Here is a 15,604-nt window from a genome sequence, read left to right on the forward strand (position 1 = left end):
CTTTGTCTGCCAAGAAGTAAAAAGAATGCAGCTGCCTGTGATGGATCGCCTTGATACAGTGTTGCAACAGCTGGCGGCCATCACTGTGGGATCTTCTGAAGGCAGCAACCCTCTAATGGAAAACATTAGTTAAGTAATAAAAAGGGAAGTTGAAAAGCAAAATCAACCAGTGCTAAGGCGTCTGGAGGAAGTAATGCAAAAGTTGGAAGATATTATTCCACCAGCATCAATGGCCACTCAACCACAGGCGAGGAGGGGACACCTTACAGATCATAGAGAGCCTTTTAGATGTTTTAAATGTAACAGAATTGGACATATTGCCCGGAATTGCTCGCAAAATAGATGGGATTCCAAATTTGGGAATGTTCATCACAAAAGAGGCAGCCAATTCAGAGGTCTCTCAACATCAAATGAGTCATTGATGAATATTAAAGGAAATATCCAAGGATTTGAGTGTAAATTATTGTTAGACACAGGCTGTAATGCCTCAATTATAAGTAAAAAGTATTTCCAACACATCAAACCAAGTATGGAAAGGCATCTCCCAACTAAGGAGGCCTGTGAAGCTTACCACCCTTTCAGACTCGAACTCCAGGGCCTATGAAAAAGTTCATGCCCAGATTCATCTGCCTGAATTCGGACTAAATGTCTGACAGGAACTATTAGTTTTTCCATTACCGCCAAACTCGAGCTCTCTCAAGTAATTTTGGGAACTGACTTCCTGGAAAAGCATCACTTCTTCTGTGACCTTTCCAGAGGTCAGGTATCCCTGATGGGCAGGAAGAGAAATGCTACGACCTACAGCAAGCCAACGTATGATAGATGAAGACAACTAACAAGGAGAACACAATTGTCGGAAGAGATGAGCCTGTCGAATGAGGACCAATACATTCAAGATCAAACCAATGAGAGACAAAGTGATCCAAACCCAAGGAAAAATGGTCAGCCTGAGAATCAAGGCAACATAAATGAGGCAGAGGACCCACAACTAAGCAAACCAGATTTAGAACTTGGTGTTAAGAATCTTGAAACAGTCAAAGTGAATTTGGCTAAGGCATCTGATAAATCAGGAGACTCACTTCAGTTGAAAAGGAAGAAACATGGGAATAAGCAAAGCTGTGAAGTACCAAGGAGACAGACAAAAAAAAAAATAAATAAATAAAAAAAAATAAATTCTTTTGAAATTTTTTTTTTTAGTGGAAGAGTGAATCTTTGTTAAATTCTGAATGAGAAGAATTATAACATAATAGTATCTCATTCAGAGTTTAACATAATCTACCATTCCCAAGGCCAATTTTGTTAATCAGAAATAAATACTATAAATTTACCTACTGTTGTATGCCACTGTATTGTAAAATGTATGTAAAATATATGTAAAAACTTCTAGTAGTAAGCTATACTGTTCATAATTCTTAGTAATTGCATGTATGCCATGTAAACTATGCACAGAAACTTGGAACTTAATCCGCTTACAAGGAAGAAGTGCCTAGGGCAAAACACGTGTCCCAGAGAATGAGTAATGCTCATAGAAGTCAAATTATCCAATAGAGTCCCATTTGGCACTAGCTGTCGAAGAACCATGCGCTGTTGACGAAAAGGAGGAACCAATAGGAGAACACGGCACGAAGCACAAAAACGGATGGCAGAGCCCAAAAACATTCTCTTCTTCTTGCTGTTGCTCCTGTTCCCAGTCGGTAGATGTCGAAGCTCACGGAGGCTTCTGAGGTGACCTGTAGAATGATGTTCTTATAGCCAAGAGATATGTACTCCACAGCCAGCCAGAATAGATGCGGTACAGCAGAGCTATGCTGTACTACAGTGATGAGGAATCAGTATCCACCTGCGTTATGCTGTAAGGAACTGCCTTCTCACGAACAGATTCCAGCCTTATGACTCTAGAAGAAAGTCCTGAGAACCAAGGAAGAGGATCCGATCCCGGTAAGGAATTCTTTTCTTCCTCTTACGGAATTGTATAGCAGGGACATGCATTATCTTAATGAGTGTTCATATTGAACGTGTACAAGTATCAACTGTTGTTCCAAGGGAACGTGTCATAGTATATTATTTGTTCTCAGGGAACGTGTATAGGATCAGTTTCAATCCTTGAAATGTGTGAGATGAGTTAGTTTTGTTCCTAGAGAACGTGTTATGAATTAGATAAGGACTTACTTAGAGTAATGACATAAAATTGAAGGACTTTAGGAGTCTAAGTAATAGAGCAAGGAAATTGATGCATGTTAATGTGAGTGTCTAAGCAGAGTAACTGCTGAGAGTGTATAAGTTTAATATCTGATACCAGTACATTGAATTATGTAAGTTACTACTAAGAGTAGAGTATAGTTTTGAGTAGATTGCTTAACTGAATCAGATATTTTAATTATTTTGAATTGAATTGTTTGTATAGAGAAAATCCTTGAACTTTCAATCAAATGCGGAGTGCTGCAGTTAAAAATAAATTTCTCTGTATCGAAGAGGGAATCAATCATCCGAGGGAACAGAGGAATTAAACTTTTCTTGAGATTATCTTTTTCATTGTCCTAGTTTAGGTATATTATCATTTCATTTAAAAGTAGGCCTAAGAGCTATTAGAGACTGCATGGTTAAGGCAATCGACTAAATAAGATTATTTCAGTGAAAGAAATAAAAGCGAAATATAAAGGAAGAATAAATATAAGATATAAGACTTCCACAATTTTTTTTAGTCTCTTTTCAAGTATGTTTGCATATATTTTACCTGGAACACTTAGTAGAGAAATTTCTCTATAATTCTCATGTTTTATTTCCCTTTTCATAGTTGGGGACTATGAGAGCCCTACTCCAATCATCTGGAATTTGACCTGAATTATGCAGTGTAGCTATGGTAAAACTTTTATACTTCCATATTGGAATATTTCTGGATAAATAAGCAATATCACTGCTACAGGAAAAGTGAAAAAAGATCCCCCCCCCCAAAGTATAGAAACTACCTAGTATAGATATTCGACACAATGTCAAATATCTACTCCAGCTGTCATCACATTTCTGATTGCCTTTTCTATCTCATATATTGATATGATCTCTTGATTGAATTCCACTTGAATATTTTCTATCACTCTCCTGCATGATATACATAGTAAAGAATGAGGAGTGTGAATAAATATGAGAGTGAGATTGCAGTTGAAAAGCATTAGGAGAAAAAAACAGAAAGTTGCATGATCAGTAGAGCATGTGACAAGTATGACAAAGTTGCTTTTCAGATTTGGACATTAAATATGTTACCATTGCTGTTAGAATACATACACAGAGAGAGAGAAAAGGTGAAAGACTAGACAGTTTTGGAAAGTGAAAAGTATGGAGTAAACATCAATGAGTTTACTGGAAGAAATGAAAACAAAAAGTGAGTAAATATTCTAAGTCTGTTGCCACAGTATGACAGGAGAATGAGGTTTGGCTAGCAATGGTGAAGTACTAACTAAGGCTGTAATGCACAAGTCCATAGTTAAAAAAAAATAAACTACAAAAAACAAAATGAATATAGGCAAACATGTCTGTGTGTGTCTATAATAATTTGTCTGTCAATTAAGTTTTTGTCCATATAAACACTACATTAAAATATATGCTAAAAGTTGAGTGCATAAAACTCAGACAACAGAAATGGAAAATATAGAATGTGACAGTTAAATGACAACTTAAATATAGATTGTGGATTGTTCTGCATAATGTTCCATTCACCCAAATGGAACATTATACAGAAACTTAAGTACAGATCCTTGTCATATTCCCAAGCTTTGTCAACTATTTGTCTTAAAGTGAAAATCTGATCTTAACAACCTCTCTTTGGTCTGAACTCTGCTTGTTTTTCTCCAAGTTTCTCTTCCACAATCTTTTTCAACCTCTTTTCAAGTATGCTTGAATAAATCTTGGGGAATATATCAGGAAATTGATGATTATGATGATAGTTAAACATGACAAAGAATATGATAGTCCTCTAAAGACTCATACCTGAACCACCACTCCACACAGAAATGTATTATTACCACCCTCAAAAACAGAGGTTTAACAATTTGTTCTGATGAGTAAATTCTGAAATATGAATTTGAAATAATCAGTAGATCGATTATAAAAAAAAAAAAAAACAGCTATAACAAGAAAATAATTCATAGAATCCTTCACAAAAATACAACCAAAAAAAAAAGATATCACAGTAAAGCCATGTCATCCCTTTTATAAGAGGATTATCTAAAAGAATAGATAATATGCTGCAAAAATACAACATTAAGGCCACCTTTAAGCCATCAGTGAAGTATACTAAGCTCTTCTAAAGATTCCACTTTCTTCCCTTGCCCACCAAGGTGTATACCAGATCTGGTGCACCTGTAAAGCCAACTCTACATAGGTGAAACAGGTCAAACAATCCCAAAACAGAAAGAAGAACATAAATGACACATCAAATACCTTCATTACAGAAAAGTAGGCCTATATGACTTATGCCCTTGAAATGTGCTGCCTGATTGACTAGAAAGGCAGCATCCAGTCCTTACATTGGTCTGCCAAAAGCATGGTAGGAACATATATTGAATTTGCCCCTGTGAAATGCTTATCAATCAACCAAATCTCAACAAAAACAACAGTCTTAACATTCCAAGGATTGGGATGGCTCACCTATGACCCACACTAGCATCTGGAAAAAGAAGAATAACCAACATAGTGGATACCAGAAGAAAATAAATAATGGAATAACAAAATAATAACTCTTAGACAGCAAACAGAAATTTAAAGTAACAGGACTACAGAAAACTGGTAAATGCTGATGTAGTTCTATCAATATAATTATGGTTTATTTTCCTTCCAGAAGTCAGGCTATGGTCAACAGTTGACCTAAGCAGTTATTCTCAGTCCAGTGTAGTATGCAATAATGTAGCTTGTGATCCAGTGTACATATGTACTTTCGAAGATGACCTTGATATAAAGATATCAATATAGAATTTTATTTTAATATAATTAAAGTTCTCTCACACAGTACTTTCGTGTCTCCACAATTATTCATAATGATTGCTGATCATGTAACCCTGTATATATAATTAATTTATATTTTTATTTATAATTAAGCAAAAAAAACTTCCTTTATGTTATGACTGTGCTAACCTTGAGAATGCTTTCATATCTGGTATAGAGATGCTGGTGATTATTTTCTTCTTTTAAGAGTGATGTTGAAAGATTTTTCACTTGGTTATACAGGGCAGACCAAAAGTCAAAGGGGTCTGAAGTTGTAATAACTTTTTCATTTTTTTTTCTTTACAGATTTTATAAAGATCTTGGAGATTTAACCATGGCAAAATTCACAAATAAACAGCGAACAGAAATTGTGAAATTTTACTATTAAAACCAAGCATCAATAATTCTGACCCAATGACCATATCATCGCCATTACAGCATGAAAGATTCTCCAAGTGAATCAATGATTATATGTTTCATTAGTCATCTTGAGGAACAGGGTTCAGTAAGTGACCTTCCTCGAACAGGCACACCATGCTCAGTTAGGAATGAAGCCATAGTTGAGCATGTAAGGGAGAGTTGCAGCAGACCAGAGCACATCAACTCGAAGGTGGTCTGGACAAGTTGGAGTCTCTCTCAGACATCACTCCAGCATATTCTGAAAACCTCGAGCCTGTTTCCATATAAAATCCAGTTGGTGCAACAGCTTCAATTTCTAAATTGAAAGCTGTTGCACCACAGATTTCAATATGCAGTCAGATTTCAAGAATTAGCAAGGAGATTCTGAATTTATCCACAAGCTGATAATGTAGGATGAAGCACATTTTCATTTGAATGGCTTCATTAACAAACAACACTGCAGGATTTGGGATTTGCAAAATCCTAGGGCAATTCACCAAAGGGAATGGCATCCCCTTAAGTGTACAGTCAGGTGTGGGGGTGACATCGGAAGAAGTGATCGGAACTTAATCGAAGACCAAGTTGGAAACCCTGTCAATGTTACAGGAAATGAATATCGGTCTATGATCAAAAATTTCTTACTCTCAGCAGTTCAAGATAAACATGACATGTGGTTCCAACAGGACGGAGCAACAGCTCACATAGCGGGGGGGGGGGCATAATCCAACTGCTGAGGCAAATTTTTGAGGGAAGAATAATTTCTCATGGTTGCATCAGATCTGGAGAATGCTATGGTCAGCTTATGTTGCAACCGTGGGAAATTATTCTTCTCTCAAAAATTTGTCTCAGCAGTTTGATTAAGTTTATGTTAACTAAGATAATTAAGTTGCAAAACGTTTATGTTAACCAGCCTCAGACACTTCAACAGCTGAAGAACAATATTTGGGCCGAAATCAGAGCACTGGAACATAAAACATTAACAGGTGTCATTAAAAATGCCTTAGAAAGGATATGTTTGTGCAAAGCAGAAAATGGACGCCATTTACAAGATTTGATTTTTCACACCTAGTGTAAATTTATTTCCTATATATGTACTGTATATGATGCTATGGTATTGTAAATTTGAAACAAAAAATAAAGGCGTTATTAAATATTGAAACCCTTTCGTGACTTTTGGTCCACCCTGTACTATAAATTAAAGATGCCAAGAAATTACATCCTTGGTTTAATCCTTTATCCAAGTGTAAGCAAATAATGTTTGCACGAAGTCTCTTCACGACTGGGCTACTTGCATATAGAGGCTAATGACTTCACATCAATTGCCTTAGTATCCTATAATGCAAAGCACACACCCTTTCAGATGTGTAGAATGCAATGCATTATGGGTAATATATGACTTCTGCATTACTTCAACCTTGGTATCTCTTCTGGGCCTGGCTCCTGCTGATGACACCCTCAAAGGTTGATGATGTTTATTAATGCTATATACAAGCATTAATAAACATCATCACTGATGATGTTTATTAATGCTTGTCATTGGTTTGCTTACATAATGGGAAGTAGAGAGGTTCTACTCATTTTTTTTTTTTTTTTCCCCTGTTACTCGGTGAAATCACCACTGAGTTTCCTGTCTTGGTTCAGGTCAGGAGTAATGAGTTTAGTAGCGATTCTCTAGGATCACTCAGTGAGATTTAGATTGATCTTATAGATCACTTAAAGTTTTTGGAGAGGTATTCCCACAATTAAACATACCTCAATAAATGTCGAAACCAGTCTGGGTAGTAGCCATTCCTAAAATGCAGCGCATTATACACATCTGAAAGGGTGTTTGCTTTGCATTAGGGGATACTAAGACAACTGATGTTGAGTCATTAGCCTCCATATACAAGTAATCCATTCGTGAAAATACTTCGTGTGCAAACATAACATACTATAGGTTGAGCAACCAAACTCTTGTGTATGGTCTAAATATATATAAAAAAATACTAATAAATAAATAAATAAAAATTGGATAAAGAATTAAATATCATTTCTTCGCATCATACTTACGTTATGAGATGCGTTGCACAATCACAGAAAAGTATTAAAATCTGAAATTCAGGACTACATGTTTTTGTGGTCATAGCAAGAAGATCAAGAAAGGCCTTTAGTCCACTTCCTGGTCCTAAGCTGCATACAAATTTCCACAGGTTGGGAAGAACCATGTCTTGATAACAGAGGCCTGAACAAAATTAATAGCAGAGAAACATTAGTATATTCAATGCACAGACACAACTCTTCACACATTTTTTGATAGCAATGTATGATGATAATTATTTAAATAGAATAAGTTACTTAAAACTGTGAAAATTATAAAATTAAAGAAGAAATTGAAAGGAACTGTGGACTTCAGAACTTTAATTATATAATGGGGTCAGTAGAAGATCAAAGAGAAGAGGAAGGCAATTTTTTGGTTTCATAAGTCTACTGCAAAACAGATACTCTTGCAAATATGGAATAAAGGAATAATAGAAGTTTAATTAAATATAAACAAAAGCTACTTAACGATAATTCAATTATATGCTAAAAAACATGGAAGTGAAGAGGTTGATAGCAATGAATTCTCTGAACAATTCCAAACATATATAAGATAAGCAAAAATGATTATGCGATATTAGTAGGGATTAAAAAGCAAGAACAAGAAAAATCAAAATTAACAATAATGGGCTATATAAAGCATATACTTTAAGCCAAAACAGCAAAAAATAAAAATAAAATAAATAAAACAGATTCAGTAGTATAGAGTGGTACGTTTTGGAGATACAAACAGTTGCTTCATCATCTAGAGACTAATTAGTTAATCACTGATCACCGATATAGAATTTACTACTTTCTCATTCTACAGCGAACCTCATCATTAACTTTACCCACTGTTATCATTCTTAAAATGTATTTGATTGTCTGGAATCTAGGTTTCTCAACAAGATGCCATCTCATGGTGTTTCCTTTAAGCCTTTGTAATCAGATTGCCAGCTTAATATTTTTTTTAATCAATTCTGGAGTACCCCAGAGATTTTTTTCATTCATGCATACCATTCCTCTTTACATCAATGACCTTCTCTCTGTTTAACTTCAAATTTCATTCAGTTTTTTTTCCCCCATCATCATATTCCTGACATGTACCCTCAAGGGGTCTACAGAATATGATACTACTACATGAAAAATTTACATCATGACTAACTTGTTATCTACAATTTTCCTCCAAATCAATCTGTTACCTGTCAAGACTCCGACATTATCAGATCTTATATTTCTAAGGAACTTTTTACCATATCAATCCACCTATATCTTGGTCTTCTTCTGAGTCTACCTGCCAATGGCAAAGAACACTTGTTTTGCTAATCTTCCCTCTCCCATTCTGTTTAAGTGAACAACCTGAGATTAGCTTTGCTAACACATTCCTGGATGCTAACAATGTCAAGTTCTATCCTAACATCCTCGCTTTTAATATGATATTGCCATTGATGCTATCTGTTCATGCCCCTAATCTTTCTCAGAACTCTCATATCTGCTGTCTCTAGTCTTTGGTCAAGTGTTTTATTTCTAACCCAGCTTTCAGATCAATAAGTTAAAATTGGTTAGAACACTGTCTTGTATAAATCTAATTTAGTGTTTTGATTAATTTCTCTCTTATTCTGCATAAATTTATTCACTTGACTTCCTACATGAGTGCTTTACATATTTCTTTAAGAATTTTTGGTGGTTCTATGGAGTTTACATTAGGTTCTGGTAGATAGTTTGTGTTATTATTTCCACTGTCTTGTATAAATCTAATTTAGTGTTTTGATTAATTTCTCTCTTATTCTGCATTAATTTATTTAATTGACTTCCTACCATACTGGCTTTGTTGATTCTGTTGTCTATTTCCATATTTAATTTACCATCTTCACTAAAAATCATGCCTAAGTAACGGTACTTGTTCTATAAGTTCTCCATTCACAATGCAGTTGATATTTTCAATGTTTCTATTTTCATTGCCTTTGTCTTTTCTTTTTAATGCTGACCTTCATACCATATCTATTACAAAAGTTATTCAATTTATTCAGGGAATCTTGCAGACTTGTAGCAGATTCATTTAGAAGTATAACAACATCTGAATAAAGCAAAGAGCTGAGATTAACATCTCCAATTTTGATATCAGGTTTAATAACGCTTTCCTTCATAATGTGATCCATGTAGATAATGAACAACAGAGGGGATAATGTACATCCTTGTCTGACACCATATTAAACATTAAAGTATTTTCCTATACTTCCTTCAATTCTAACTGCTGACTTACAATTCAAATAAACACTAAGTATTGCTTGATATAATGCCCCATTGACACCATACAACTGTAGTTACCATCTAGAGACTAGCTTTTCTCCTATCACATGCCTTTTCCAGATCTACAAAACTTAAATACAGATCATTGTTATATTCCCACGATTTCTCAACTATTTGAAAATCTGATCCTGATAGCGTGTATATGCCCCAAATCAGTTTTACAACAAACTTCCTTTCATACAATCCTTCTCAACTGTTTCTCAATTATACTTGCATAAATCTTACCAGAAACACTCAGTAATGAAATGCCTCTGCAATTCTCAAATTCAGTTTTATTTCCCTTTTTATATATGGGTACCATGAGAGCTCTACTTCACCAATCATCTGGAATTTCTCCCTCTGTCCAGGCTTTCTGAACTATGCAGTGCAGCCTTCTACCTCCATACTTTAGCATTTCTGGTCGAATATTATGTACTCCCACTGCCTTTCCACATTTCAGGCTTTTGATGGCTTTTTTTACTTCTAGTATGGATAGGTATTCCTGACTGCATGCCTGATTAGTGCTAAACACTGTGCTGTCACTGCTTGTTTCATTTAGCAATTTTTTGAAGTAATTACTCCATACTTAAAGGATATCTTTCTCTCCAGTTTTCATGTTACCTTTACCATCTCTAATTTCTTTTACAGCACTCTTTCCTCCATTTTTAAGCTTTTTCAACAACCTCCAGAATATTTTGGCACCTTATTGATATTTATTTTCTATGTTCTTACCAAAGTCCTCTTATGACTTTTGTTTAGCTAGTTTTACACAGTGTTTAGCTTTATTACATTTGCGTCTGTATTCTCTAAGAGCACAAGCTGACTTATTTGCCAGGAACTTTTGATATGCTTTCTTCTTTTCCTTCACTGCCTCCCTAACTTCCTGTGTCCACCATGGAGTTCTGATTTTTCTATCCTTGCAGACAACCTCACCACATGCCTCTCTGGCTGAGTCAATGTTTTCTTCAGAGCTTGCCACTGAATCTCCAAGGTTTGATTCCTGTTCACAAACTCTTTCATTTTTTCTTGAATAGTGTGTATTTTAGTCTACAGTTCACATCCGAGAGCTGCTCAACTTTTATTTGCTTTAAAACTTTCTTACATGTTCTTATTTTCAATATGAAATTCAATATTATCCTGCTCCAAACGAAATTGTGATCACTTCCAATTTCAAATCCTCTGTACACTCTAGTGTCCTGCACCAGAGAGAAAATATCACTGTCAACAATAACATAGTAAATAAGACTTTTCTTATTCCTTGCATCTTCTCTCCATGTGAATTTGTGTGCATTTTTATGTTGAAACATTGTGTTCATAGTAACCAGTCCATGTCCCGAGCAGAAATCTAACATGTATTTGCCATCATTGTTAGCTTTGCTCTTTTCTCCAAATTTTCCCAAAATATTTTTGTATGTCTGACAATCATTTCTTACTCTGCTATTTAAATCCCCAACAAGGACTAACTTTTCCTTTTTCATTGTGTCAGTTGCTTTCTGTAAAGCCTCAAAAATCCCCACACATTTCTACCTTAGTAGAACCTTCTGTGGGACCAACAGAAGGCACAAATAAGTCTTACTGTACAGTTTCCCAATCTGATATTTCCCACATGACTCTACTTGAAACTGCTTGCCATTCATGAAGATTAGCCTCATATTTTGTGTTCAATACTATAGCTACACCTTTTCCATGATTGTCATTACCTGAATATAACATTTTGTATTTATTGTTCAGAAACATCTCACCAGTTTTTGTCTTTTTTGTTTCAGTCACCCGTATTATGTCGATCTGGTACTTATCCAATTCCTCAGCTAGCTCAATTTCTTTGCCATTCAGGCTTCTTATTTTGATAATACTGATCTTAAACTCTGGTGATGTGAAATTGGGCGTGTTTAAGGATTTGTTCCAGTAGCTGACTTTTCGCTGTTCGCCCTGGTTCCCTGGCAAAAACAACGGGGGCCTCGTTTAACTGGGTGAAACCCCAGCTGACATGAAATTTTATCATGTTGTCCCATCATTTTATATTGTGGTTTAAACCAATAAGAATACAATTTGGTCAGCTAAATCCCATCTTGCCTGCCCATCTTCATCATGCTTGGATATTTGGACTATGATTAATGCAATGAAGACTGGTAAGAAAATTCTGCAATAGAAAGAATAAAAAAAAGGGGGACGAGAGAAATTTAAGGTTTGGCATTCTCTGACACCAGATGTCTGTTCTGATTATTGTACATGTAATGTAATGACAGAAGGAATAATGTAAAGTATAGTTTAGATGGTTAAGTTGAATGGTAATTGAGATTGCCAGCTTGGGTTCTGTGACTAATAACATGTTAATTTGAATGAGTAAGTGTGGATGTGCATCGTTTACATTGCTGTCAAGGCTACAAAATGTTGAAGCACTTTTTAAAAAAAATTTTTTAAAGTATTTAAGTTTTTTTTTTTTCTGTGTGTTTGTATGTGTAGAGGATTTTTTGTGGTCCCTGTATAACTATTTGTTTATGCTGATATTATTTTTACTGAGTAAGAAAAGTTAAGAAGTGCCATAGCATACCATGGGAAGAGAAGAACTCAGAAATGTGCTACTAATACAAAGGAGAAACATCTTAAAATTAAACATCTTATGTCAGCAACAAGTATTAAAATTAATCAGTACATTTAAGACTAGAAAATTATTTAAAAGAGAGATCCAAACTTATTTTCAAAGCCTTGGCTGCCATATTCATGTGGTACTTAAAAGAAAGATTCCAGAGGAATGGAAGACTTCAAAAACCATACTTCTATTCAAAAAAGGGAACAAGGAAGACATAAAAAACTATTGTCCAGAAGAGGCTTCTCCACAATAGATCATATCCAGGTCATTTCACAACTAACAGAAAAATGCAGAGAATATCCTCTGCATTTTTCCCCTCTATGTTTCCTCTTTATTGATTTTAAAAAAGCATTTGATACCATAGAACACAATGCAATCATCAGTGCCTTACTGGAAATAAATGTGGACCCTACTTTGCTTTTATCATGTGGATCCACATGATAAAAGAAATTAACAAAAATCAGACCACACAAATAACCTTATTTGATCAATCTATAAATATAGATATAAAGAGAGGAGTCCACCAAGGCGATGTGATCTCCCCTAATCTATTTACCAGCACTTTAGAATACATTCCGAAAAAAATAGACCTAAAGGGAAGAATAAGCATAGATGGTGAAAAACTACAACTCCTTATGTTTGCCGATGATCTAGTACTGATGTCCCACAACCAAAAGACCTAGAAGAAAGGGGTGAAAAAATATACACAAACAGCAGTAAGATAGGCTTAGAAATGAATCTAGAAAAAACAAAATGGATCAAAAACATCTACACAAGTGACAGTCACCTATGTATTAATAACATCCCTATAGAACAAGTTGACTCCTACAATTACTTAGGACAAACAATAAAAATGAATAACGATTTATCTGAAGAACTAGCAAAAAGAAAGAAAGCTGCATGGCTATCATTCGACAGACTAAAAGAAACACTTACTGATCCAAATCTTGACATCTCTACGAAGGCAAAACTATTTAATAGTGATATTCTTCCATCATTCATGGATGGATCAGAAACATGGAACATGACAAGAAAAGAAGAAGAGACTCAGAGAATAACTCAGTGTGCAATAGAATGCAGGATTTGTAACATCAGCAAAATGGAACACGTTAGAAACACAGAATTAAGAAAGAGATCAGGCATAAAAGACGTAACTGCAGTATATAAAAGCAAGATGAGATGGGCAGGTCACATAGCCAGACTCAGGGATAACAGATGGACATATAGAATACTCAACTGGCAACCAAGAATAAAGAGAAAACCAGGTAGACCACCTACAAATGGGAAGATCCACTAGTGAAATCTGTGGGCATAACATGGAAGAGAGAGGCTCAAGATCGAGATCGTTGGAGAGATCTTTGTGACCTGCACTCATGGAGAAATCCTGAGTGAAACACAGTAAACTCCAAACTATATATTATTGTATGAGATATTGCGAGTTCTATGGTTGATTTTTTTGAGTTACAGGATTAGAAACCCAAGTTTCCAAGCGGGTGGGGACCCTACTTGCCAGTTCCAGTAACTGACTAACTCAGAAAGCAGTTGAAGATAGGTTTAGAAAAAGCTTCACTAATTGGCAACTAGAATTAAACTTGATTCTCTTCCGTCAAGACTGTTTGAGTACTTCATAAGTCCATCTTCTCCACTCTTCTCTTAATAAAGTCTTTCATAAAGGCTGTTGATCTTAGCAGCTTTCCTAGTGATCCAGCTTATCCTTGGTCTGCCTCCTTGTCTGTTTGGTGGTTTTCTGTCCCTATAGGGCAATGTAAGGTAATCTCTGTTGATTCATTCTGTTTACATGCCTATACCATTTTAATCTCTTTTTATTTAGTTTGTCTAATATTAGTACTTTGTAATTTAGTTCATCCCTCACTATTTGATTGATTTGTTCTCAGTCCATTTAGTTCGATTTATTTTTCGTAAGCATTTGCATTCAAACACTTGTAATTTTATTTCTTCTTTTTTTATCCAACTTTCAGATCCATAGAGGATCATAGGCAATACCACCGAGTTGTATATTTTTAGTTTCAGCTGTTTACTTATTTTATTACTATTCCAAACTTTATTTGGTTTTCCTATTACAGACCAACTTAAACCTATTCCATGATTTATTGTTTTCATATAATTTAGATCTTCAGTGATCCCAAATAGTTAAACTGAGTTACTTTTCCAATATATATATTATCAATATCAAATGTTAAACTACTTTCTTTTCTTTCCCTATTGTCATTATTTTAATTTTAGTGAAATTTCTACTCATATATTTTGTTGCTAATTTGGTTTATTTTTGCTGATCATGGATTTCAGATCTTCTTCGCTGTTAGTAAGAAGGACTACATCACCTGCATATTTGATATGGGCGATGCTGGATCCATTTACTGAGAGGCCAGTACATTCTTCTAGAGCTTCTCTGACATTACTAATATATATAAGTATGGTGAAAGTGGATAGACTTGCATAACTTCTTTTAAATTATGTATTTCTTCTGTTTCCATTTTATTAAAACTTTTGTGCCTTGATAATATTGTTAATGAGATTAATAAGACAGTTTTAGGTGTCCTCCCACGATGAGTCTTCAGACTCCTTGGGGGTGTCGGGAATAATAATAGAACCTCAGTAGCTCTGTCGTTATAGATGAAGCCCTTTGGTCTATACCAAATGGCTTCGTTTATACTGACAAAGAATGACCTGGGTTCGATTCCAGTCCATGACGTAAGGAACCTTTATCTGGTCTCTTTCGATTAAAGGTGAGTTAGCCAATCTCATATGGAGGTAGAGAGTTTTTTCCTCCTGGAAACTCAGGTTTTTCGTCCCTCAGAATAGGAAAACCAGCCCTGTGAACACATGCAGCTACAGTCAAAAATACATACTTAATACCTCATTAGGAGGGCTCAGCAAGTCCTAAGTGGCAGTTTAGGAATGGGAGGATGAAAACCCACACGAATAAAAAAGATTAACAATATGTTAGTTTTTTCAAGGAATTTGATCATGTATTTTCTATTTATTGTATCGAAAGCCTGTTTATAACTGATGAAACAGCAATAAAGAATGGAATTGTTTTCTATTGTAAGATCTGCTAGTTTCTGTATTACAAAAATTGCATCAACTGTTCCTCGTCTAAGATTTCTTCATAGATAAATTTCTTCAATTTAGTTTTGTATAATACGGATGAAAATCTTGTAAGCATGATTAAGTTGAGAGATAGGTTTATACTTAGCGCATAATATTTTGTCACCTTTTTTATGCAATGGAATTATTTTTGATATCTTCCAATCTTTAGGAAATTTCTTTTCAATA

The 15,604-nt window shown here is 35.0% G+C and overlaps 1 protein-coding gene across 4 annotated transcripts in view; it reads right to left on the reverse strand.

Moving 5' to 3' along the window:
• Positions 1-15,604, reverse strand: part of LOC150108868 (ubiquitin-protein ligase E3B) — a 552,093-nt gene that overhangs the window by 210,054 nt on the left and 326,435 nt on the right. For all 4 annotated transcript variants that reach the window (XM_090410488.1, XM_090410470.1, XM_090410479.1 and 1 more), the window contains one exon: positions 7,423-7,594. In XM_090410488.1, coding sequence (XP_090266614.1) covers positions 7,423-7,594 — 172 coding nt within the window. The remainder of the gene's footprint in view (positions 1-7,422; positions 7,595-15,604) is intronic.

This window comes from Typopeltis vanoorti, chromosome 2 (assembly GCF_054136105.1).
Source record: "Typopeltis vanoorti isolate ZY-2024b chromosome 2, IOZ_Tvanoo_1.0, whole genome shotgun sequence".
Taxonomy (NCBI): Eukaryota; Metazoa; Arthropoda; class Arachnida; order Uropygi; family Thelyphonidae; genus Typopeltis; species Typopeltis vanoorti.